Source organism: Sinocyclocheilus rhinocerous, unplaced genomic scaffold (assembly GCF_001515625.1).
Source record: "Sinocyclocheilus rhinocerous isolate Xijiao unplaced genomic scaffold, SAMN03320098_v1.1 scaffold708, whole genome shotgun sequence".
Classification (NCBI taxonomy): Eukaryota; Metazoa; Chordata; class Actinopteri; order Cypriniformes; family Cyprinidae; genus Sinocyclocheilus; species Sinocyclocheilus rhinocerous.
This window is the reverse complement of record NW_015635523.1, coordinates 1,740,798-1,767,971: the sequence shown is the minus strand read 5'-3', so window position 1 is coordinate 1,767,971 and position 27,174 is coordinate 1,740,798. Positions and strand designations below refer to the sequence as shown.

The 27,174-nt window shown below is 35.3% G+C and overlaps 1 protein-coding gene across 2 annotated transcripts in view; it reads left to right on the top strand.

The window, feature by feature from the left end:
- picalma (phosphatidylinositol binding clathrin assembly protein a) overlaps positions 1 to 27,174 on the top strand; it is a 51,690-nt gene that overhangs the window by 13,241 nt on the left and 11,275 nt on the right. For both annotated transcript variants that reach the window (XM_016561421.1, XM_016561423.1), the window contains 19 exons: positions 6,915 to 7,057; positions 7,649 to 7,724; positions 9,397 to 9,499; positions 9,578 to 9,671; positions 9,832 to 9,943; positions 11,410 to 11,516; positions 11,614 to 11,655; positions 12,531 to 12,542; positions 13,453 to 13,538; positions 14,230 to 14,353; positions 15,167 to 15,306; positions 17,809 to 17,906; positions 20,536 to 20,688; positions 22,135 to 22,218; positions 22,477 to 22,557; positions 24,327 to 24,434; positions 25,424 to 25,552; positions 26,269 to 26,299; positions 26,392 to 26,491. In XM_016561421.1, coding sequence (XP_016416907.1) covers positions 6,915 to 7,057; positions 7,649 to 7,724; positions 9,397 to 9,499; positions 9,578 to 9,671; positions 9,832 to 9,943; positions 11,410 to 11,516; positions 11,614 to 11,655; positions 12,531 to 12,542; positions 13,453 to 13,538; positions 14,230 to 14,353; positions 15,167 to 15,306; positions 17,809 to 17,906; positions 20,536 to 20,688; positions 22,135 to 22,218; positions 22,477 to 22,557; positions 24,327 to 24,434; positions 25,424 to 25,552; positions 26,269 to 26,299; positions 26,392 to 26,491 — 1,823 coding nt within the window. The remainder of the gene's footprint in view (positions 1 to 6,914; positions 7,058 to 7,648; positions 7,725 to 9,396; positions 9,500 to 9,577; positions 9,672 to 9,831; positions 9,944 to 11,409; positions 11,517 to 11,613; positions 11,656 to 12,530; positions 12,543 to 13,452; positions 13,539 to 14,229; positions 14,354 to 15,166; positions 15,307 to 17,808; positions 17,907 to 20,535; positions 20,689 to 22,134; positions 22,219 to 22,476; positions 22,558 to 24,326; positions 24,435 to 25,423; positions 25,553 to 26,268; positions 26,300 to 26,391; positions 26,492 to 27,174) is intronic.

Here is a 27,174-nt window from a genome sequence, read left to right as displayed (position 1 = left end):
ACGTTATATTCGTTGCATACATATACTTCGTAGTAGACATCCTTAACTCCTTAAAAATCCTTAAAAATTCTGCTGTCTGTTGTTCTGTTGCCTGTTTCTCTTTGTCTGAATATGGCACTTATCACATGCTGTGTGGTATCGGCGTTTGGTATCGGGGCATTTTAACGAGTATGAGTACGAGTACAGGAGCTCAGTATCGGGCCCGTGCATCCCTAATTTCAATTAAACATTGCACGGTAAAAACAAAAATGCATGGATGGATCATTCACAATAAGATCTGCAAATCGCCAGAGTTACAATAGTTAACTAAAACCATAATAAAAAGTGTTACTTGAAATAAAACAAAATGTAAAATACTTAATTTATTTCTCTCTCTCTCACACACACACACACACACACACTTAATTAATTAACTAAAATGAACATTAAAATAAATATAAAATTATAACATAAATCAACTAAAACAAATAAATAAACATTAATTAAAACTATATAGACAACAATTACTAAAACTTTAAAATGAAAGAGAAAGCAGAGACATATCAGTGATACTAAAATAACTCTGTATCATGCATTTAGAAAACGGATGGTGTCAATTTTTATTTCATGCAGACTTTAAAGCACTGATGTGCTTTTATAACTAATTAAACTACTTTTTTCTGAAATTAATCGCGATTAATCCCACCTAACTAAAATTGAAGTTTTAAAATATACTTTTATATTGCAATCATTTCACATTAAATCTTCAAATTAATGTACAAACATAGACAGTATATCTTTAATATTTGTTTAATGGCATCTTTTTTATGACAGAAGGCCAGTATCACTGATACCAATAGTGATGTCTCTATAAAATAATTCTGATGTATTCTAATATACATCAGAAATATAGCCTACAGAAATTAAAATTAAAGTTATCAAACACTAAATTCTAAATTAAATGAATCCTTAAAGTTTTAAAAGTTATTGATTTCCTCTTTTTTCTATTTTTCTTTGATTAACAGACATAAAGGGGGTCCAACCCGGTACTAGCAAGGTGTACCTAATAAAGTGGCCAGTGAGTGTATATATGTAATGTTTGTAAAATGGCACAGCTTTTTAAATATCTGAAAGTACACTTTTAACATCAGTCAGTCAAGCAGTCAAGCATTATAATATGATAATCAAGTATTGTTTAATAATAGAAGTTTAGTAATTAGTATTTAAAACTTGGTAACTATGAATGCAAATGAGTCATTTTAACTGAACTTAAGACTGGTGGTGCTTTTTTTTTTGGTCATTCAGGGGAAAAAACGCTTCCAGACCCTCCCAAACTCACAGTCAAGACTGTAAAGTGTCTTGTCATGGTTGAACCCAGCGAACCATTTCAAGATACTTCCTGCATTCTTGTAGGTCGCCAACTATTCGAAATCTAAACAGCCAACAGGAAGTTGTTCCATAAATCAGAAAAATGTCGGGAGCTGATTAAACGGGGAGATGTCTGCAGATAGCAGCACGTAGTGACTCTTCCATCAAGATTGGTCTGCATCAGGGGAAATTCATGAGTCAAAACTCCTAGAATCTAATCAGCAGAGTTTGTTCTCACAACAAACATGCTACTTCATTCTGAACGTCACTATGTCTAAATATGGAAAAGTCCAGTGGGGAAGCAGTCCAAGTGATTCAGATTTTCTGTTGATTGTCTGTCTTTTTGGTTTACAAAAAACCAAAACAACAAAAATTTGATATAAGCTGCTTGCATGTTTTTCCCCTTCTGTAATAATTAATCGGTTTAATCTTCTCTTTTATGTAGGATTAGCTAATGACCTCAGGAGATCTGCTTCTACATAATACATATCTTTGTAATACTTTCAGCCATAAAACATTTTTTTCAAGATGTTATTTGAGAAAGAGAAAAGTTACCTTGAGGATACTTGTTTGAATGTCCTTGCCAGTCTGAGGTAGTAACTCTCACTATTATTTTGTTAATGAGTACCTTTGAGAAAACTATTGATAAAATGCCTCCAGTAACAGTGATTAAAATGAGTCCAGACATGAAATTTTACTGAATGATGTTTAGAATTTTTTTCTCATTTATCCTTGAGCAGCTGCTCATTTTTTGACGAAAACTAATGCCCGATTGACTTCCTGAATTTAATTTAATTTTGTTTTATTTTATTTGCATATTTTTTTTAGCTCTAGTTCCCAGTTTATCAAGTTTATAGCATTTTATATATTTATTTTTTTTCTGGCATATCTGAGTTTTTGTGGCTACATTACTTCCTCAACAAGCTCTGGATTCTACAATGCTGTGAATTCAAGCCTGCATTCCAGCTAAGATATGTATGTTCTCCTTCCTCTGGCCAGTGAGCTCTGTGAATGCACTCTGTACATGTGGCATTTTTTTGCCATGATATTTGCGTGCTGGTCTGATGTTAACCACATGGTCTTCATGGGAAGTAATATTGTCTGGATAAAATGTTTTAAAAAGTTATTTGCACTTTATTATGTGTAACATCCATGCATCTGCATTATTAATTATTATATATGCTAGATATTGCTACAATACACAATATGTTATATATATTATCAGAGACCTGTCTCAATAGTTTCTGTTGACCAAATTGTTGCATTTTTGACCTGTATTACTGGTTATTCATTGCCTGTCCAAGTTAGTCTGCAGGTAGTCAGCCCTTTGTGCATCGCGTTTATGTGATGCAGAGCAGGATGCTGTCTTCTATCTGTCTTCGAGTTAAAGCCTTCGAATCAGGGGAGCAATCATTCACTTAATGGTTTCCTGTCCTCTGCCCTCACAAATGGGTCTGCCTGAAGCGGACCAGAGCTGTGATGAGAAAAAAAAAACTCTACCTGTTTTCTGTTACCTGTTTGGCCTGTGTCTCTTGTTGCCTCCTGCCATTTCTGTACTTTAGGGGTCAGAGAGTCTAGATATCTCTATCATCAGCTTGTTTTATGACTGAGCATTTTAAAGGATTCATGTCGAATCAGTTTCCTGTCATGAACTGTAGGAAGTTTGCAGCATCCTGTTGCTGAGTCCACTCTGTTCTCCTGTCATTTATCAAAAGAAAATGGTATTTGAAGGCTCAGGACACATTACACCATAGCGATGCCATTAGGTCTTATAGTCCATTGTTGCTCCATGAACGCCATCCATCTGTTTAGCTTTGTCAACAGAAGAAAATATTTTTTTTTCATGTTTTTCTGGCATGCAGTGCATTAATATATGACAGTATGCAGCCCAGCCCATCACTAGCTGTAAGATCAATTTCCCTTGAAAATCAACAATTTTCCTGGTTAATTATTAACATTAGTTATGCTCTCATGGTAATGACACTTACTATAAATTGCAAATGGGTCATTGACAATAAGGATGTCTGAGATCTTTAAGGGATTTACTTGTTCACCCAAAAATGAAAATTCTGTGATTAATTACTCACCCTCATGTTGTTCCAAACCCCGTAAGACCTTTGTTCATCTTTGGAACACAAATTAAGATATTTTTGATGAAATCCGAAAGCTTTCTGACCCTGCATAAACAGCAACATAACTACCACGTTCAAGGCCCAGAAAGGTAGTAAGGACATCATTAAAACAGTCCATGTGACAACAGTTGTTCAATTTTAATTTTATGAAACTACGAGAATTCTTTTTGTAAGCAAAGAAAACAAAAATAACGACTTTTCATCAATTTCTTCTCTTACATGTCAGTCTTCAATGCACATCGACGAGAGTACCATGAGGGTTTACAGGGCTTTATTCAGTTATTTACAGTTTTTTTTATCACCTGACAACAAATAATTCCTGACATGTTCTAGATTCCTTAACCCTACCCCATACCTAAACACAACTTTTACAATGACTACCTTACTTACTATCAAAAAGCAGTAATTAGGAGTTTATTAAGGGAAAGCTCTTAGTTAATATTTAATGTGTTCCCTAATCTGAAGTGTTACCAAATTACATTTGGACAAAATGAGTCATGACACTGACCCAAATATATAACCATGAGGAAATGGATATTTAGTGGTGTAGGTTTGCATATTTCCACCATAATCATTGGCTGGGTGAATATTTTAGTCTAAAGTAAACTTATCTTTCTCTATTAATAGGTTATACCATAACAGTGTCTTCTTTGTATGTTTACAAGCACAAGTCATGTTTTAAAGAACTAGAAAATGAAGATGATCATGATTTAGGCTACTCACCCATATGTTGTTTTAAACCCGTATGACTTTGTTTCTTCAAAAGGAAACATTTGTAGAGCTTTTTATCCACATGTTTTTACAGCTTACAGAGGCTAGAGCTTTCAAGATTAAAAAAAAAAAGATGCAAAACAACTTAAAAGTACACCATTTTTGTTCTATATTCCAAATCCAAGAGTTCAAGTGAGGTATACAATACAGGTTTAGAATAACATGAGGGTGAGTAAATTAAGACGGTTTTCATTTTTGAGTGAACTATCCGTTTAATATCAACCTATTCCTTCAACATATTTTATAGAAGCAAATAAAGTCAGTGTGATATTAGAACATTTCCAGTGCACCCTTTGGCATGTGACAACTTTTAATATTGCATCATTTACCTAACAGGCATTTCAATCATGAGCCTCAATGTCAAAGGAATATGGATATTTTATTAAAGTTTGGTAAGGTTTTTTCCTTCAAGTAGGTAAATGTCAGAGTTTGATGTTTAGGCAGAGCGGGTGACATAATTTGTTTTTCATCACGTGACCATCACATGGTTGGATACACATGCATGTTCACCCTGCTGAACCATCAATCACGTCTATCTCCACTCCAGGGAGAAAGAGATACGCATTGAGTGGGTCTTGATTAGGAAAGAGTCCTACAGATCTCTCATTCCTCCTTTCTGATGTGCTTGTTGGCTACATCAGGGCATGTATGGTAAATCCGTCAGTGTACGGTTACCTTGGCGCAGAACGGTAGCACCATTAAACGTCGTCTTCTGGCTTTGATCTTTCACTCAAGCCCCATGGACGTGTGCGTTCGCAGCGCCGTCATGCTTGGCGCAGGCGTTTTGTGTTGGCTCTGAAAAGTCTTTTGTTGTTACGTGGCCAAGCCTTTGTGCAGGTTTAAATGGTGGATGTTATCTGTAAAAGAGAGGGCATTCTGTAGACCACCCATGCTGACTGTGCAGCATGTTTTCACATCCCCACTTCAAAAGGTCATGTATGCACTAATATTTGGCGGCAATTTGTTGGGGAGTGTGAAATTACTCTTGTGTCTTTGAAATGGGTTGTAACAATGAGTGGCTTTTTCATTTAATTTAAGGAGGTCTAGAAGTGGTTTCTCCATCATTTGAATCCAGAAAACTTCACGATGATATAATCCCATTCGGATCTGATTCCCAGCGGAGTGAGGCAGCGGCGTCCTCCCTCGCTGTCTGTGGGAGGCTTCATGAATGGCATGATAAGCTGCGGCCCTGAATGAGTCTCAAAGTGCCGGAGGTGTAGAGAGAGCCTTGAGGGATCCCGCTCTCGCTCTCGGAGCGCAGATGGCTGTGGAGTCCAGCCAAAGAACTAATAAAGCACAGGATATCAATGCATGTCTCTCACTCACACCATGTCAGCGTTGTCTGAATGCTAACACTCTGAGCGGAGGCACCTTAGAATCACACACCGTCTACAGCGTTAGACTGTTCTCTGGAAACTGGCTTTTTTCAGTAAATAGGTTAGCTGACTTTTATAATGTCACAACATTGGAAACTGTGGCAGGAGGTTACAGAACTTTCAAACCGCATCAAGTAGTTTTTCTATTTTTAATACATTCTCGTAAATGTCTTGTCCGTTTAGTCAATAATTTGTTGTGTTGTATTGATACTTTTTTTTAATGGCCTAATAACAATTAAATAATAATCTTTGTAAACTAAAATAATTGTAGTTGATGATACTGTGCAAAATTATGAACTTGAAAAAAATGTCTTATTTCTGATGTTTTAATTAATCTTATTGTCATTTTGTTCCTCAGTGAAACACTTTTTGAACCTTAATTTTGTTTATGAGATGAACACTGCCAATCCGAACATTTTCGAACTTAAAATTATCAAATGTGGAATGTGATTTTGGACCAATGAACTTTTATCACAATCTGTCTGTTTAGAACCAGTTGTAGCCAATATTTGGCCATTTTGAGGGCCTTGTCAAATTATAACTTGTGAATATCTATATTTTTTTTCAGTGAATTGAGTATTAACTAATAAATCTAATAAATAATAAAACTAATATCATCTACATAATAGAGTACATTTGTTTGCTGTCATTTAAAATTGTATTATGTACACTGCTGTTGAAGTTTTTTTTTTTAAGTTTTTGAAAAGTCTAATGCTCACTAAAGTTGCATTTATTTGATCAAATATACAGTAAGTAAAAACGTAGTAATGTAATAAAGTAATACAATATTTTTGCAATTTAAAATGACTGTTTACTATTTTAATACATTTTAAAATGAAATGTATTCCTGTGCTAGCAAAGCTGAATATTCAGCAGCCATTAGTGTCACATGATCCTTTAGAAATCTTTCTAATATGATGATTTGGTGCTCAAGAAACATTTCCTATTGTTATCAATGTTGAAAACAGTTGAGCTGCTTAATATTTTTCTGAAAACGGTGATGTACACATTTCAGGATTCTTTGATGAATGGTTCAAAAGAGCATCATTTATTAGAAATTGAAATCTTTTGTAGCATGTCATTTTGACCACCATGTTCTCTTTATATCAGTATAATCATCAGTTGACTACTTGTTAAGGCAGCCTTTTGAGGAAGTCTGAACTAGGAGGATTCAAAAAAGTTAACATACCAAAACTGTTTAAGTTATTTAGGGCCCAAATACAAAGTCTGTGACGTGCTGACAGTTTGAATTATAAACACACTGACCTCCTTCAACTCTCTCTTACAGATCTGATCCATTGCACCAATGAGATGAATGTGAACATCCCTCAGCTGGCCGACACGCTGTTCGAGCGCACCACCAACACCAGCTGGGTGGTCGTGTTTAAATCCCTCATCACCACACACCACATTATGGTCTACGGCAATGAGGTCAGCTTCCCTACATACACCCATGCTCTTGTACACTTTTATAACCTTTAGCCTGAGCTCTATAGCCTGATTAAATGCCTACACACTGAACTCAGGAATAGTTCACTTAAAAATGAAAAAAAAAAAAGTCTTGTCATTCCAAATTAACAATATATATATTTATACATATGTGTATTTGTTACATTTTATTTTACAAAATCAATCAATCAAAAAATAGTTTTAAAATGGCAATACTTTTATAACATTTTTTTAAAGCTGTACAACCTTATTCACCATTCACTTTAATTTTACTGAAAACATTGGCCAAGATTCATCTTTTATGTTCATGGAAGACAGTAAATCAGGTTTGAAATGAAATGAGCGTGAGTAAATAACCAAATTTACATTTTTTGGTGAACTAATCCTTTAACTCTTGGTATTTTCAGTAGTTTAATCATGGTTTTGGTTAAACTAAAGCAGTTAAACCGGCACATGTGCCACAGTCAGTCAGTTTTACCCTTGTGGCTTTGCCTTTGACAGTACTGTTTATTTGCATGGTGACTAACTTCAAAATAAATTGAAATCCGAACTCTTTGTTCCTCATGTTGACAGAGATTTGTACAATATCTGGCCTCCAGGAACACATTATTCAACCTCAGTAATTTTTTGGACAAAAGCGGGTTACAAGGTAGGTGCTTTCAGCCCAACACTTCATTAGTCATTCTATTTTTCCAAACACATCCCAGCTGTGTCATCCATTTTCATGAGCGTCCAAACCCAAGACAAATGCAGACATGATGCATATTTGAGGAGCTGACAGAACATGCACTGTGCTTTCACAGGTTTATCATTTTAATGTTAGTCATGGTCAGATGCGGTGTTGGAGGGTTTGGGCAGTAGAAGCATGAGTTCCTGTCTCTCTGTCTGTCTGTCTCCGCTTCTCTCCCTGAACTCCCTTTTGGGACCTGTTCAGCAACATGGCCGACTTTCAGCTTAAATAAAGCACTAGTGGGTTTATTTACCCAAGGCTTTTCCCATGTTAACAAGCTGCTTGGCAGCCAGCACTCAAAGAAAGCAGCAGGGGAATCAGCACAGCGAGACTCTCTAGTTTGGAGAGTCTTTCAAGAAGAACTCTGGGCCCGTTTTCTGAAAATGACTAGAACTTCCTGGCTCAGATTTTCTTCCTGAGGCACCTTGCAGTACTTCACCTTTATCCTACTTTTTTAGTACTTTTCGTTATTGCTGGGTACTTTTTTAGTACTTTTCGTTATTACAACCCATATATAATATAGCTGGGCAATAAAATATACTGTATGTATCAATATATATTGAATATCATCAGAAGGCTTAAGTTTGAAAATCTCTGAATTGACAAAGTTTTTGCATTTATTTTATTTTCATATTAAACAAAAATTAATATACAGTACAAATTGTTATTGCTTGGTAATATAGCCATAATAATATAGCTGGGGAAGAAGTACATGGGAGAAAAAAATAAAAATAAAATATATATATATATAGAATATTATTAGAAGGCTAAAAAATATGTTTGAATAACTATTAAACGACTTTTGTACGTTTATTTGTTTGCATATGTTACATTATGCTATATTATTGTTATATTTTGACCAAGAGCCAGTTTGGTCAGGTGAATAAAACAAATGTTAAAACAAATAAAGTATGATAAATAATAAGTAATAATAAAAGAAAAAGAAAATAAATCAATTTATAGATAAATAAAAAATATTATTATTATTATTGCTAAATTAATACAAGAAATTATAAATTTTTATCTGAATTTAATTGTTTTAGTAAAAATATATAAGCATTTAAAATGCCATAAAGGGACTTCCATTGACATTTGAGTCCATGGATCGAACTACTAGTATTTTTAACTACTGAGGATGAAATTATATGACAAAAATGTCTGTCACTAAAAGTCTTAGTGCTCTCATATTAATGTAATTATTGTAGAATATAATGTACATATTTAAAATATGTTGTCCAGATCATTTGTAATACTTTTATGTGTTTTATCTTTTGCATTTGAGCATATGACTAGCAGCATAGACTAGTAAACTTCTTGATGACCTGTCATACTTGGCAGAGTCCGATAAATCTGACGGGTTCTAGGCTGTGTCATGCATTGTACTAACCATGTGGAAACCGGAATGTTTTTTTCCTCTGAGCATTTAAAATGAGTCACAATCATTGTGCTCAGAATTCAACTAGTACATCAAAGACTCTTGTTTTAAATGTCTAGAATCAGAACACAAGAATACAGTCTGCTGTATGACTAAGTTCAACAACCCGTGGGTCACTGTGAACTCCGAAGACAACATGTTCTCTTTTGCGTGCAGGATATGACATGTCCACCTTCATTCGGAGGTACAGCCGCTACCTGAACGAAAAAGCAGTCTCATACAGACAAGTGGCTTTCGACTTCACGAAAGTAAAAAGAGGGTAAGTCTGTTTTCTAACGGGATAGTTCAGCCAAAAATGAGAGCTCTTCATTGAATTGGTTGTCTGTTGTTGTCAAAGGGCGGATGGCGTAATGAGAACTATGAACACAGAGAAGCTCCTAAAGACCATCCCTATCATCCAAAACCAGATGGATGCACTCCTCGACTTCAACGTGAGTTTAGACTAGACTTATTTAAGTTCCATGTGTACTAATGGCTTGATCTTTCTTCAGTGGTCTTTTCCACTTGTTTTTTCGTAATTGCATTGATTTTCAGTTCTTGCAGCATAATTGTCTCAATCCAAATTGTGTTTGGCTTATTTTGTGTCGGCAGGTAAATGCTAATGAGCTCACAAACGGGGTCATTAACGCTGCATTCATGCTTCTGTTTAAAGACGCCATCCGTCTGTTCGCGGCCTACAATGAAGGGATCATCAACTTGCTTGGTGAGCTGTTATCCTGCTTGAGCTTTTAAAACTTAAAGTGGGCTGTCCTACATATTGGCTTTTACCATTTATCTCTACTGTTGGTTCCTGTTACAGAGACCTTTGAACTTAAAGTATCAGCCCACTCATCAACAGTTGCATAGGACTCTGACTCTGACTCGTCACTCAGTTTTATGACAGTTTATTTACTGCCTGAGAGCTGTAACTCATAAAACAAACCCTTCCTGTATATATCAATAGTCTCAGAATGTATTTTTGGGACAAGTAAGGATAATTTCACTGTTCAGGGCAGTAAAACTAGCAATGCACTAAACAAATTTCAACTTGAAGTGATGATTAGCTAGAGAGCGTGATTAAACTTGGTTATCCAGACCATGTGATGTTGTCTTATCAATTTAAGACCACTGATATTGATCAGTTGTTGTTGAAAACGTGGAATTTTTTACATGAAACAATTAATTAAAAATAGTAATAATAATTATATTTTATTAATAATAAATTGTGTATATATATATATATATATATATAGGACCGCTTTTTTCCCTTAATAAATGAAATCATTTCCAAACTGCATTTTGTATTTACTCGGCTTGTCTTTGTGTAATATTAAAATTTGTTTGATCTGAATCTTTTAAGTCTGCAAAAGGCTTGAGTTCGGTTCCATTCAGACGTAAAGGAATAGTTCACCCAGAAATGAAAATTGTCATCGTTTACTCACCCTCATGTCATTCCAAACCTGTATAAGTTTCTTTTTTTATGGTGAACACAAAAGAAGATATTTTGAATAATTTTGAAGAACCAAACAGTTGTTGGTCCCCATTGACGTCCATAGTTGAGAAAGAAATACTATGGAAGTCAATGGGGACCGTCAACTGTTTGATTACCAACATTCTTCAAAATATCTTCTTTTATGTTTAACAAAAGAAAGAAACTTATACAGGTTTGGAACAACATGAACATGAGTAAATGATGACAACATTTTTTCACTTTTGGGTGAACTATCCCTTTTAACTAAGAGCCAAAAGGCATTGCTTTCTAGTTAGTGTTGAAGAGCAGCTTTTTCATGTGATTTTATTCCTTATTATTCTTATTTTTGATATCTAAGCAGCAGAAATATCAGATTATCATATCACAATTTAAATAGCTACTGCAGTATTTGTTAAAACAATTGCAATATTATATTTTTACTAAATCGAACAGCCCTACTTGGAGTGTTTGTGTTGGACGGCTCCGTTCAGGGGCTGAGCTGCATCCGTTGGCTTCGTTCAGTGGTTACATGTTGGATGAGAGTTTCTGTGAGAGGCTAACATACTAGTGAGAGTGGCTTCGGGTCATGTTGTGACGACAGATGCCAAGCATAACTCTTGGCCTGGTGAAGTCGCAGAGCGAAAAGCAAGCCCCCTTAAAATGTGGTGGGAGTGCAAAGCCATCTCAAAATCTGACTTCATACCTTTTCCCATGTGTAGAGAAGTACTTTGACATGAAGAAAGCCCAGTGTAAAGAAGGCCTGGACATCTATAAGAAATTCCTCACTCGAATGACGAGAATCTCAGAATTTCTCAAAGTGGCAGAGGTAAGACGCCGTAACCTGTGCTATGGGGCTCCCTGCTTATGTAATGAGCAAATACACACGGGACACACATTAACCAGCTCTTTTCTGCTCATTACAGCAAGTGGGAATCGACCGAGGGGACATACCAGACCTATCACAGGTGAGGACAAATAAATTGGCCTTGTTTTTTTGAGGAAAAACTTACACTGACTGATTTCCCTTCTGCCCATCAGCTACTTATCTGTCACTCTGCCCTTATTTTGCAAGACACGGCTTGAGATCCTCAGCCAAACGTGGCACGGCTGCATTAGATCCAAACAAGTGCAAGTTGTAGAACTCTCTAACCTGCAGTTACCTAGAAATCTCAATACGTAACATGAGTTATAGGAAAAGTCATCAGAGAGTTCTAGAACTGCAGCTAATTTGCTTGTGCAGTGAGGCTGCAAACTGCAGGCCTGCAGTGCTCGACGCATGCGGACATCTCTGCATGACACTGGTGGGGGAAGCTATTCTAACTGTCCTCAATGCTTGATTCATACAGTACATAAAGGTGTGATGCTGTGGGCAGCTTACAGGTTTAAGACAAAATTCAGGTCTAGGTTTAGGTCCGATTTCATTTGCTTTCGTTTTGTTTTTAACAATTAGCTTTTTGTGTTAAGGAGACAGTGTTAACAAGGAAATGATTATTTTTTGAAAAGGATACCAGAATCATAAAATTAGAGGGTACAGGTTCCCCTCAAAATTTAGACAGTCATGCCCTGTTAATATGGGGTTTTCATTGGATTCTTAAACATTTGTGTTTGATCTCCACCTTTTATACTGTATGTATATAGAAGTCTTTTTATATAAGCTATATTAAAGAAGTCTTTTTTTTCCACATAAATCAAGTTTTCTCCGTATGTTAAGTTTACAAGATTGTTGGGTTTGTTTTTATTCTGCTTAACATTTCTGCAGTTTCTTAAAAGCTCTGGAAAAAAAACTCTGTTAAACTACCACCTTTATATTCTGTATCTTTCCTTATCTTTCTGTTTTCAGTTTACAGTTTGTGTAAGTACCTGCATCTCACTCTCTTCTCTCTATGTGTTCAGAGCTTTTGGTTTGTACCTTTGCATGCTATCTGACTTTGCATGCTATCTGACTTTGCATGTTATATCTGTGTTTTTGTACAGCAGTGAATCTTCACTTAAGGGGACATTTTTGTCTGTAGTATGTTTTTAATATTGTGTATATAGTGTTTTATTAAAGTGATCTTTTAAAAATTTGATTTTAATTTTTATATTTTTTGATAATTAATATAATATGGACAGCGATTCTATATTATTGTCATTATCATCATGCAAGACATTTTTTTTAGAAAACATTAAAGAACAAAATCTATTTAGTTATAATGTAAAGAAAATTTTAAAATCCTTGTGTCCGTACCAAACTAGTCAGTAATTGTAATGCAGCTGTTATAAAATACATGCATACATAAATACGTACATAAATAAATAAATGCAATTACTGAAATTAATAAATACATTTATTTATGTTTTTAATCTATTTGTTCTTTTAACATTGTTTTTTTATTTTTCACTTTAATTTATCTTTTTATTTTTTTTTATTTTTTTTTTATTTCTGTATTTATTTAACTTTTTAAATTTGTTAAATTAGTTTATTTATATCAAGTCCAACAAGTCTTATTAAAAGTTTTCTCTAAAGTTTGAAAAATATCAAATAGTAATGTCAATGCATCATGTACAACATGAAAAATATTATTTCAAAATCCAGTGAAGGGTTGTTTATAGTAAAGTCACATGTCCTAAAACATTTAAGAGAAGCTAAATTTTTTCAAGGTTTTAAGTAGTCAAAAAAGTGCCCCTAATTAAATCAATCACCGCTATATGTTGCGTGTGTATATTTGTGGTCCGTGTGTGTGTGTGTACTGGCCTGTAAGCTAATGTTTCCATACCTCCAGGCCCCCAGTAGCCTTCTGGACGCCCTTGAGCAGCATTTGGCTTCATTAGAGGGGAAAAAGGTCAAAGACTCCACGGCCGCCAGCAGGTACAGTGATTTTCAAGCAGTTAATTTTGAACTTTCTAGTATGTGAGGGGGTTGCTTTCCTCGAGCTCTGCATTCAACGAGTGTGTGTGACTTTTGGATGTGCCAAGCATGTGTGGGAGAGAGGTTTGTTTGGTGCAGGTTTTCCATGTGAAAGGGATTTTGAGCTTTTTTAATGCTGAAAACAAGATTTTTGCTGCCATCTAGAAATCAACATTTCATATCTCAGTCATTCTTTAAAGGCTACATTACTGCAGTTTATATACAAAGAAATTGTACAAAGTTTGAAGTTGCATAATTCAGTTTTTCCTAGGTTTATATTTTAATCTGCTTGAAGTATTGAATTATCTAAGGACAGGTGGTTTTAAGTGTTGTGAGTGATGTCATTTAATTTTCTTATTTTATTTAATGTAACATATTTATAAAACAATCAGTGTAATGTTTAAACAAAGTGCAAGAGGAATGTACAGGAATTTGATGACTTTCAGTTTGGATGTAGGCTAAAAAAATGCAAGCTTTGCTAACACTGACACTCTTTGCGGAAGTCCAGGGTCAAACTTCGTTCCTGTAGAGGAAGCAGTAAAAATGTGCTCTGTGCTCATGCTAGTAGCATTGATGTCTACTAATGCAACCCTAGCGATTTCAAAAGTGGCGTGTTTACTATATCAGGTCTTCTGCCTGTCTTTCTACACAGAGCCAGTACGCTGTCCAATGCGGTGTCCTCTTTGGCCAACACGGGTATCTCTTTCACCAAAGTCGATGAGAGGGAAAAGCAGGCAGCTCTGGAGGAGGAGCAGGCTCGATTAAAAGCACTTAAGGTGTGTCACGACCAGTGTTGGGCAGTAACGCATTACTTAGTAACGCGTTACTGTAATTTGATTACTTTTTTAGTAACGGAGTAATTTAACGCGTTATAATTTTCAAAATAGTAATTAGAGTATAGTTACAAGCCGAGGTCTCTATACGTTACTGCCGCGTTACATTGCTGACAGAATGCAGTGTTTTATAATCTAGAGATTGTAAAAAGGATGTAGCACACGCACTGTCGAGTCAAGTGCCAGTGGATTATAGACATGCTCCCGCGAGACCCGACGCCACAGCAGCGCGGGACAAGATGGGCGAGTGCTGGTGGGTAGACACTCGTCTGTGTGTGGGATGCGGAAGAATAAAATGATTCACGGGACTCCTGCAAAATAGAAATATCTAAACATAAAATATCTGAAACCAATAAATTGTTCTTCATCTATTGCACAAAAGCAACATGAACTAATATAAAATATAAACGATTAACAGGTGCAAGCGTATGCAGAGTTTCTATTTAGGCTATAACACGTGTTTGCAGCGTTGAGCCATGCAGTGCTGAAATTTGCGTGTTCACGGAAAAAGTAACGTAACTAGTAATGTAGCTAATTACTTTTGAAATAAAGTCATCAGAACAGTAATGTGATTACTTTTAAAAGAAGTAATCAGTAATTTGATTACATTTTCAGAGTAACTTGCCCAACACTGGTCACGACCTTCTATGAAAGAGTGGAAAGGTTTTTGTTTTTGGTTAAAGAGCTCATTAAATTGGATCATACCCAAATAGCAATGTAATTAACAAGGTTATGTGATTTTCATTCTTCCGTCAGGAGCAGCGTCTGAAGGAACTGTCCAAGAAGCCCTCCACATCCTCCACGACTGCTGCGTCTCCCGTATCAACAACGACGGGCTCCATCAGTTCTGCCCCAGCCATTGACCTGTTCTCCACACCCAGTAGCTTCAATAACAGGTAATAGTTTTATATATGTATTGTTCAAAAGCTTGGGGTCGGTTTTTGAAAGAAATTCCTATTTTTATTAATCAAAGACACATTAAATCGATCAAAAGTGACAGTTAAGATGTTTATAATGGTACAAAAGATTTAAATTTCAGCTAAATGATGCTATTTAAAATTTTCTGCTCATCAAAGAATCCTTGAACCAAAATGTAGCACTACTATTAGCAGCACTATTTTTTTTTTAAAACATTGATAATAATAGGAAATGTTTCTTGAGCACCAAATCAGCATATCTGAATTACTTCTGAAGGATCATATGACACTGAAGACTGGAGTAATGGCTTCTGAAAATTCAGCTTTGCCATCACAAGAATAAATTACATTTTAAAATATATTCAAATAGAAAACTGTTATCTTGATTTATATTATTTCTCAATATTACTGTTTTAGTGTACTTTTTATATAAAATAATTGATATTCTTTTTTTCTACTTCCGGAATATGATTTAAAAATGCCACATATATTATAGAAAAACTTTGTCATTAAAAAAAATATAAAAATGTGAATTACATGTGTAATATCTCTCTCTCTCGCTCTCTCTCTCTAATATATATATATATTGTTTGTTTGTTTGTTTGTTTGTTCAGTACAAATCAAAATGGTATTTTAGGTCATACAAGACTTATACATGGATATTTATTGAAGGCACAATATGTAAGATTTTCGTAATAAAATATCCCAAAACTATTTGCACAGTGTGATATATTTCATGCAGTTGTGCATTTGTTATACCAAAAGTTCCCAAGGATTTGTAAATCCAGAGAAATTCCAATTTTAAATAATGACTCATCCCTGGTCATTGTCGCCAATCAATTATGTAATATCTGCATATCCTCAGTTTCCGCTTGTAGAAACTATGGCAACACAAATGCTGCTGTACAGTTAACGTTAAACTAAATCCATTACGGCTGTCGCGAATAAAATTTAAATGAAATGAAAAGTGTTGACCGCAGCATTAAATTTAGATCTGCTCAATGTTGCGCCATGATTTTTTTATGCGTTTTTACAGTGTTGCGCATTCTAACCAATCACACACGAGTGTGTTGAGCTTATGAATGCAATGACCAATCAGAGGCATTCAGATGAGTTTTTTGTTCACTACACGCGCTGGCTGACTCACGTGAATTCTCTCATTATAAACAACAAAGTGCAGATGTATGATGTAAGAGATTCATGTATAGACAGCTTTACTGATTATAAGGGGAGTTTTTGAGAGTGCTTAAACTCGCGATAGACTTAGGTCAGTCATAATGTTCTTTCACAATGTAATGTCACAATGTTCTTTGCTCGCATTCTCTGTGTAATTTATTCGCTGTTTGAATAACTGTGCAAGGTACAATTAATAAAAAAATAATTTATTACCTCATCCGTGAACGAAAGCTTACATATTGTGCCTTTGAAAGGTGAAGAACCACCATCATGCCTTACTTGCCAAACTAAAATGACTGTGAAGCATATTTTATTAGATTGTACTGTTTTTAATGTAAAAAGTCAATGGTTTTATTCAGATGTGTGTTTAACTGATTTATTTAAAAATGTATCACCTGAATGTATTTTTAGAATTTTTGTCTAGTGTAGATCTGAAATGTCTTTTTATAACTTTTTGTTAATTGTATACTTTATTCTGAGATCGGCATGAAAATAGCCTTGATGGTGGCATGGCGTTAAAAAGTGAATAAATAAATAACTAACAAATCACAATGTCACATTATGGGATATTGTGAATGCCGTTTTATGTTGATTTTAAATGACAGCAAAGTTCAAATGCTTTTCAGCCAGTTAGATTGTGTGGGCTGAACTAATTGCTCTATATTTGTTGATTGATCCCACAGTCTCTCTATTCTGATGATACACGGCTGGTAGTGATTATTTTCCCAGTTGGTGCATGAGTGCACATGTGCAGTCGTTTGGCATCAATCTTCAGCTTTTAGTGTTTTATTAGGGCTCTATGCAGGACTACACAATGATGGCAAGTTAAACTCCGCGATTACGTTATAGGCGTATGTGATTTTAATGATGATGTCACCCAAGGAGTAACTGGGACATGCGTTATTAATGATGCTAAGACGAGCATCATTATTACTATTATACTTGCGGTTAGGGGTTTGTTCAAATCAGATTAATGTCCTATCCTGAGACTGTGCGGCTTTGTGTATTTAAAAAAAAAAAAAAATGTTGGTTCAAAATCAAGCTCTGGTTCTCTTGTTTACACTAAAAGTGTGTGAATTCCTGCCTGGACAGGATTTGGCTGTGAAGAAGGTATTGATTGCATGTGAATTTCCCCCAACTCCCTAAGTCTCTACTTTAAGCACTTCAAATCAACGTGCCAAGTTTGTCTTTGCCATATAACTGTGAAATGCTTGGCCCTTAGACTGCTGTTTTATGGAAGACATTAATGCAGTTCCTGTGTGTGTGTGTGTGTCTGTGTTTGTCTTGGTGCGTGTCTGGCTCCAGCACTCCGAAGGTGCCGAATGATCTTTTGGACCTGCAGCCCGCGTTCCAGCCCTCCCTGCCTCTCTCCACTGGCCTGCCTTTAGCCAACACATGGGGAGGTGAGTGGTCCACACCATAAGAACACACAGATCTGCATTAATATGCATCTGATTGAAATCGAGCTTACATCAGTACTATCTTCTCCTCTGTAATCAAAACTGAAGCAATGAAAGTTCCCTCTTGAGTTTTATCCATGATGCTATCCATGGTCTTATTGCATGCATTTTATTTGTCTAATCTGTAAAGTCTGATAAATGAGAGTCTGATTTTTATCTGAAAGTGCTAATAGGGTGTGTAACATGATATTTAACGTGGCAGAACTGATATCATATTGGTTTCCGATATTAGTCAGGCAGAACCATAAAAAGCCTGCAGCTTTCTGTGTTTATTGAATTATACTGCTTAAAACACACTCAGCAACCTTCACAGATGTATTACCTTGAAGCTCTTTGGAGTTTTAAGTATGCTATACACTGTCTAACACCTCTGCTGTCATGTCACTTTTAAAGGAATAACTTATCTAAACATGATCATTCTGTAGTCATTTATTCATCCTTATGTCGTTCCAAGCTCGCATGAGTTTCATTCTTCTCTGGAACACAAAATTTGCCACACTTCTTCATATAATTGAAGGAAATGAAAACTGGGGCTGTCATAATGCAAACTGATCCAAAAAAGCCTCGTAAAAGTGATCATTTCGACTTGTGGAATATATTCCAAGTCTTGGAACGACATGAGTAAATGATGACAAAATTGGTTTTAGGGTGAACTAATCCTTTAAAATTAATTTAACATGTTCATAGTGAAAATGAAGAGGAGAGGTATACTGAGATGTTTTTAAACTTCACATTGGATTTTGGGAAAATTTATTTTAAGAAAACATGACGTCAAATTAAATCTCTTTTTGTTTTTTTTTGTTTTTTATTAAAATAAATATTTCAGTAGATAAAATCTGAATTGCATCTTTAATAATATTTTATAATATTGCATGTCTACCTTTTTTGTCTTCAAATCAGGTTAAAGGTTACAGAACCTTTGGCACAGCTAGTAATTTTTTTCAAAGTTGTACAATAAAAGTAATTATGAATAGCAATGATAGAAAATATTATCTTATTTTGTACAACTTTAAAGCTTACTAATAAAACTTTCTAATAACTAATAATATAAATTTTTTATATATTTAACGTGGCAGAACTGATATCATATTGGTTTCTGATATTAGTCAGGCAGAACCATAAAAAGCCTGCAGCTTTCAGTGTTTATTGGATTATACTGTGTAAAACACGCTCAGCAACCTTCACAGATGTATTATCTTGAAGCTCTTTGGAGATTTATGTATGCTATACACTGTCCAACACCTCTGCTGTCATGTTCTCTGACTTTTAAAGGAATCTAAACATGATAATTCTGTAATAATTTATTAATCCTTATGTCGTTCCAAACCCGTATGAGTTTCATTCTTCCGTGGAACACAAAATGTGAAATTTTGCTACACAAGTAAATGAAAACTGTCATACTGGCTGTCATACTCCAAACTGATCCAAAAACGTCTCGTAAAAGTGATCATTTTGACTTGTGGAATATATTCCAAGTCTTGGAACGGTGAGTAAATGATGACAGAATTGATTTTTGGGTGAACTAATCTTTTAAAATTAATTGAACATGTTCATAGTGAAAATGATAGCCAGGAGAGGTCTACGGAGATGTTTTTGAACTTCACATTGGATTTTGGGAAAATTTATTTTAAGAAAACATGACGTCAAATTAAATCTCTTTTTGTTTTTTTTTGTTTTTTATTAAAATAAATATTTCAGTAGATAAAATCTGAATTGCATCTTTAATAATATTTTATAATATTGCATGTCTACCTTTTTTGTCTTCAAATCAGGTTAAAGGTTACAGAACCTTTGGCACAGCTAGTAATTTTTTTCAAAGTTGTACAATAAAAGTAATTATGAATAGCAATGATAGAAAATATTATCTTATTTTGTACAACTTTAAAGCTTACTAATAAAACTTTCTAATAACTAATAATATAAATTTTTTATATTGTGTATATCAATATTTATTTAAAGGGGTCATATGATGCTTTTTTAAAGATCATTATTTTGTGTATTTGGTGTAACAGAATATGTTGACATAGCCGTTTTAGGGGGGCGTGGCAGAGTCTTAACTTTGATAAAGAATATCTCTTTGGTTTTGAGACTTTAGTCTTTGCAACTTCAGGGATCTTATCTATGCACAATCAGCTTGTAACACTCCAAAGAGAAAGGAAAACTTGAAATCGCATCATATGACCCCTTTAATATTTATAAAATAAATATTAAATGAAATATTTATATATTTTTGATTTATTTTAGAACTTTAAAGCTTTATATCAGAATGAAGTTCTACTGAAATGTAGGCATAGCCAGTCAAATAAATTTTTATGAGTTCTAATATATGTCATGATTCAAAGAATCATTCGTATCCATTTAGCTTAGATGCATGAATTGTTACATATTCATTACATTCCATGTCGGACGTCTCATTCAGTCTAGTGCAATGGTAGTTTATTTACATCTGAACGCGTCCAGACCAAACAGACTCCACCTCATTTGTCTGTTAGTCTGTGTTTGCATGCTTTCTCTGTCTCTCTCTAACCTTTTCCTGTTATTTTCTGTTTCTGTCTTGTCTTTGGCCATGTAGATCCTTTCACGTCTACAGAGGCTGTTGATGACTCCATTCCAAACTTAAATCCTTTCCTTACAAAACCAGTTGTTGATCCTGTCCATCTGCCTGTTGTGTCTTCAGATGCTGTTAGTTTTTCCTCTAGGACACCCAGTCATGAAATGTTCGGTGGTAAATGGCTGTTCTTTTCTCTCATGTAGTGTGCTGTTTGCTTTCTTTCGCCTGCTGCGTGCCGGTCTGTTTTCCCTCCACTCTCATTTTTGTCCTGAATGCTCCACCGCATCAAGTGTACAAAGACCCGTTGGGCAGAACGGGCGAGACCTGAGTAACCCTTAAAGTATCTGATACGTGTGTCTCAAGTTCATGCCGGCTGTGTACTCAACCTAGTAAGCTGCCTACCTAGACAGTATTTTTGACAATGTCTAACTCAAAAGCTCAAATGCAATGGTGATGCCCAAAAAAACTCAAAATGGAATACTAGCCTACTGCATAATGCACAGTTATAGCCTGAATAACACCCATGTTAAAAAATAAAATATATCAATTAATTAAATAGCATTTGAGTTTGTTATACAGCATAAAATATTTTATACAGAATTATTAGTAATTCTTAGAAGCATTACAATGTTACCGTACTTCAAAATTTAAGGCATTAATATGTACTTTATAAGTACTAATAAACAGCCAATATGCTAGTAATATGCATGCTAATAACAACTAGTTAATAGTTAGTTAGAATTGGTCCCTAAACTAACAAGATTTTATTACATGCTTTAAGACAAATTGCATGCATTTTTGAATCTGAACTTCTTGATTATTGGGGGGGAAAATTTAAAAGGTATCTGTAATTTAAATAACTAAACAAATAAACAAACTTTAAACAAATCTGATCGTGAGTCTAGAAAAAAATAAAATTGTGGCAGTTTCATCAAAAATTGTTACTTCCTGTTCTTTTGTCTCATTGGAAACACAAGGTCAGGTTGAGCACACTGCATTGTGGGGTACAGTGATCCTCGAAATTGTCATACTGTGCAATATAAATGTAAAAAGTATGGTAGTATGCTATTCTGAACACAAAGCCTAGGTTTTGAAACACTGTGTGTGTTTGTGTTAATGCAATAAAGGAAGTCTAGCTTCTGTGAGTTTGTTCTACACTAGGGACTGTATTTATTATGTTCTCAGAGTGAACAATAACATATTTGAGAGAGTGACGGACAGATGGTTTGTTGCTACTGTAAAGAGTGTTTGTGTTTGTACAGCTGTATTATGGTTAGTTGGCTTTTATGATGGAGTAATGCTGGCCTAATATCAATACATGAGTGTGATCAAGAGTGAGAATGGCTGTTATCAAGTACAAATTAACTGCTTAAAAATACATGTACCCTATTTGAGTTTGGTGGTCCTTTTTACCCACACTAAACCTCAGTTAATTGCTTCTTGGTGATTTTCTGAAGGTCTGTACGATGGTCTCTGGACCACCTTACCCAAAAATTTGCTTGGTTGTGCTTTGCTGCCTTTCTTGGATTTTGCTTTTACCCTTTTTTTTAGTTTTCCCTTCCTTAGAGTGTTAAGTTTTAAAGTTTTCCCAAATGTCAATTTCATTTCTTGGTTCTCCAGATAATTACAATCCCTTTATTGATTCGAGCGGTTCTGTTGCATCACCTATCGAGCCCTCTGCTCGGATGGGCTGCTTCCTCTCAGGTACAGACGTCCCAGTGCGATGTATGTTTTCTGACCTCAGGAAACATAATGGCGTTAACCCGTGATTTCACGTGCTCTTTTACCCCAAATTACTCTTAGTACCTTTATTCGTTTTAATTCCACCCTCTTGACTTACTTGAACATAGAGTATGCAGTCTTTATATCTTTTCCCCCCTAATATTATTTGTATTAATTTTGTCTCTCTTCACTAATTTTCTCGTTTCTGGTTTCCTGTGCTTTTGTTTCTTGGCCTGTCAGACTCATTCTGCTCTCCGGCTGCCTACCTTAACACTCCTCTCTTCCACTCTGAGCCCTCTGCTGTAGCTGGACTATTCGGAGGTAGGTGCCGTCCCTCCAGCTTGTCTCTCTTTCTTTGTGTGTCCTTCAGCTGTCTTCCCCTTTCTTTCCTTTCGCAGGTGCGCTTTTGTTGGGCTGGTAGGAACAGGTTTATCAAATAAGTCAATTCAGACATTTGGCTCACAGTTTAAAGGGGTCATATGATGTTGCTAAAAAGACCATTATTTTGTGTATTTGGTATAATGAAATGTGTTTATGCGGTTTAAGGTAAAAAAAAAAACATTATTTTCCGCATACTGTACATTATTGTTTCTCCTCTATGCCCCCGCCTTTCTGAAACGCGCCGATTTTTACAAAGCTCATCGGTCTGAAAAAGCGAGGTGTGCTCTGATTGGCCAGCTATCCAGCGAATTTGGCCGAATACCTCAAGCGTGTGACGAAAATGTTACGCCCCTACCATACTGTGATGAGCGGATATCGTCCTCTTTTGGAAGGCCAAACAAAGTAGTGTCGCTTTCACAATGAAACACACAGAATCTTCACGACATGGCGGTGGCGGCAACAATACTACAGCGAGAATCAAAGTTACGCCTTCTTTCTTTGTGTGAACATTTGGGCGGCGTTATGCAAATCTTCCCACATTGTGACGTAGGTATGTGGGGGCGTGTTAGAACGAGCCATTTTAGGTAGGCGTGGTTGACTCTTAACTTTTATAAAGAATATCTCTTTGGATTTGAGACTTTAGTCTTTGCAACTTTACAGATCTTCTTTATGCACCAAGAGCTTGTAACACTTCAAAGAGAAAGGAAAATTGAAATCGCATCATATGACCCCCTTTAAGTTTGAAACCTGCGTTTTCAGCTTTCATTGTTAATTTTCTTTTAAAATAGTGTTGTCAATTTAATAATTTACTTTAGCACAATTAATTATGAAAGGCTAATGTAAATTCCACATATATTAAATTTTTTTTTGTATTATTTATATTTTCAGTCTTCATTCGAATTTTACTGTTTTAGGAATTTTATGTGCTTTTGTCCTTTTTTAAAAAACATTTTTTTATTGATATTTAACTAATTCATTTTTATTTTGTTTTAATGAGTTTTAGAACTTTATTTCAACTAAATTTTAGTTAGTTGCCAGGGTTTATTTCTAAGTTTAAGTTTGTCACCGTATTTATATTTTATTTGTTTTATTTCAATTAACAAAAATAATTTGTAATAGTTTTAGTTAGCAATAACAATACTCCTTCATGGATATATTAATATGCCAAATTTAATTTAATCAGTCAGCATATGTATACTAGATTTACATATGCAACTTGTTTGATTATGTTTTTAACTTGCATAATAAACATGAAAATAAGAATAATATAAATCCCTATTTTTTATTTGTAGTTACTTTACCTCAAATGGCTCATACTAGGTTACTAGATGAAACTTTACTGGTATAGTAAAGAAGTGGAATGAAAGAAAAACTTTTTTATCTGACAGGATAAGTCGGCATGATATAGCAGATGTGGTTGTTGGTTGAACTTACATGGCTGCTTTTGTGACTACAAACCCATGTGGGAAGTATGAGTCAGTTGCCGTGGGCTACCCCAGTCAAACAGCTGACATTTTTGGAAGTCTGTCGACTACAGCAGAATTGATCTATTTAAATTAATGATGGCAATTATGCATCACACGTGAACTGGAAGAAAACATTAACCACTGTTTTGAAATTGCTGTTCTCTGGCATTCCTCAAACATGTGTAGGTCAACCAGTCTGTGGTTTTTTTTTTTTTAGGTCTGACCTTATTTTCTTTAACACAGGGTTCTCTGCACCTCCCGCCGCCCAGCCTCCCAGTTCAACAGGCCTTAATGTCGACTTTGACTCCGTATTCGGCAATAAGTCGGCCGCCAACAGCACAGACTCTGCTGGTAAGAGAGAAGTTAACCCAGTTGCTGTAACTCACTCACTGCTTTTCTCCACACACGATGCTTCACATCCATCTCACTGCTGAAGGTGAATGTGTTTTGGGGAGTCGTTCATCGGACCATGCTTAAGCTGACACAGTGAAACTAGCATGTGAAAATGGATATACAACCACTTTTCGTTCTTGTAGAAGTTTGCTGTGGTATTTTTATAAGAAAAGAGATCATGATCTCTTTTGTGTCGTGTTCTCAATACTGCATGTTTAGAACTTGCTTTTTGAACACACAAATCACACCTCAGGTTTCTCATTAAACCTTGAAGCATTAATTTGCTTGAGTCTTGGTTTCATTGGATCTAATTTAAACCCATGATTGGTTTGAAATCAGTGTGTCTTATGTTGGAGATGTGACATAAGGGTTAGCGCTCTAAAACATTGAGCCATGGACGACCCAGGTTTGGATCCAGCTTTCGACACAATTAAAGAAATTAATGCTAAATTGAAATTTCACTGTCCCACTACGTATTCTTGGTCTCATTATGCATGTTATTCCAATGGAAAAAAAAATAAAACGTCTCTAAAACGTCATTAAACTTTTTGTTGTTGTTGTTAAAATATGTTTTTCCATGTAAATATAGTAGTACAAAACAGAAGTTGACTTGAATTTGTAAGCATTTTTTAATGTGAGCCCGTTTCATGTAAGATAAGACCACCATAAGTTGCGCAGTCGTGTTTTAAGATGTTCCTCATTCTGTTCTCTTTCTCTCCTCTCACTGTGTTTTGATCTATTTGGGCCACTGGCTTTGCATGGCACTGCATGTCTGGGTGAGTTGACTTCACAAGATTTTACCCACGATCTTTCACTTTCGGTCCTGCAACGTTTGCATCGAGGGCGGCTGCCTCTCGCTCCACCCAACCTAATTGCGCTTTTTCTGTTTGTGTGTGTTGTCCGCGTCTTTTATCCCTCTCCCATTCCCTCTCCTCTGTTTGTTTAAGATGATATTTTAGGTGGCATCCTGAAACCCACAGTGGCCTCTCCCAACCAGGGCCTGACGCCCAGCACCCAACAGCCAGGCAAACTGGTTTCCGATGACTTGGATTCCTCCCTTGCCAACCTTGTGGGAAGTAAGTGTCCTGTAATTGTTATATCATACAAACAACCTTCTGTATTAGGGCTACACTATTAATTGAAAAGTTGTGAAATGGCTTAGTGTGATTATTGAATCACAAAGGCTGTGATTTAATTAAATGAATATATTCACTAACACACAAACTCATCTCTTCATGTGCTATGAATATAGGTTGCTTATGAAATGCATTTGAGAATTCAACATTTGTTAACCATTTTAACAAATTTGTAATAAGAAGTGATTATAAACTGGCTGCTTTAGTAATATATATTTAATAATTGTATTTAGTAATAATAATAACAACAATAAACCTAATACTATTACTTCTGCTACTACAAATAATAATAATTTATATTGTTGCTCGTATTAAATACTAATATATTAAAGAAATATTACTATTTTAATATTTCACTGTAACATAAAAATTAATATATTACATTCAGTATATTGATATATTCACAAAATGTTTGGCCAGATTGTGCAGCCCTGCAAACAAGCATAACAAACCTTGAGCCTTTTTTTTTTTTTAATCACAATCAGACTTTTTTTTTTTTTTTTTTTTTTCAAATTGTGCAGCCCTACTCTGTATTCTGGTACTAATAATCAGGAACAGGACATGTAGTTTTATTTATTGATTTAGGATCCTATAAAAGTGAATTTAGCATTTCACAATGGCTGGCATAGTCCTCACTGGTTTTCTCTTTCTTCCAGATCTTGGTATTGGAAATGGAACACCAAAGAAGTATGAACATTCGCCGCTCATCTCAATCCAAATTCATAGTTCTCTTCAAACTCAGTGACTTGATCATGGTTGTTTCTTCTGTTCCTCCTCAGTGACATTCATTGGAGTCAACCCGGTGAAAAGAAGCTGACTGGAGGAACCAACTGGCAACCAAAGATGGCTCCGACCACAACATGGAACCCTGCCTCCATGGTGAGGACAACAATATGTGCTTTCTCTGACTCGAATGAAACGAGACTTGTGCTAGAAACAACTGTCATAAACCAATAGACAGACAATAGCTGGAGTTCCTCCACTGATTCTGAAACATGGGCTCTGTTCCAAACCCTAATGAGCTGCCTTACTGTCTGCTGTCTAGATGGGCAGCTACCTTCTAAGACTGCATCATAAGTGACTGAATTGAAAGGCTGTACATTATCAAAAACTCCATTTCATGAGTCCAATGTAGCATCCCGATGCTTGGACGATGTATACAGACACAAATGGCTCGCAAAATGCTAACATTTGTTTTGAATATGTCCAGTTATCAATAGAGAGGATAGTTTACCATGGTTTACACTCCTGTCTCTGCAAACATTTGTTTAACCTGCTTTATTATCATGTGATGTTGGAACTTTGAGTCACTGATGCATTTAATTTACTTCTTTATCTATGTTTATCATTAACCGTGCTGATATGCCCTCGTAACATCCTACCCTCGCATTTCCACGAAGTTTGACAATTTCTGAGTTGGAGTACAATTTCAAATGGCGTTCTGTTGCACTTTTCCAAATTAGAACTTGATTCCATTATACTTTGAAGTTAGCATGTGGCTAAGCTAACAACTTGATACTTTACACAAATATTAGATGAAATAGTACATTTAATTAGAACTA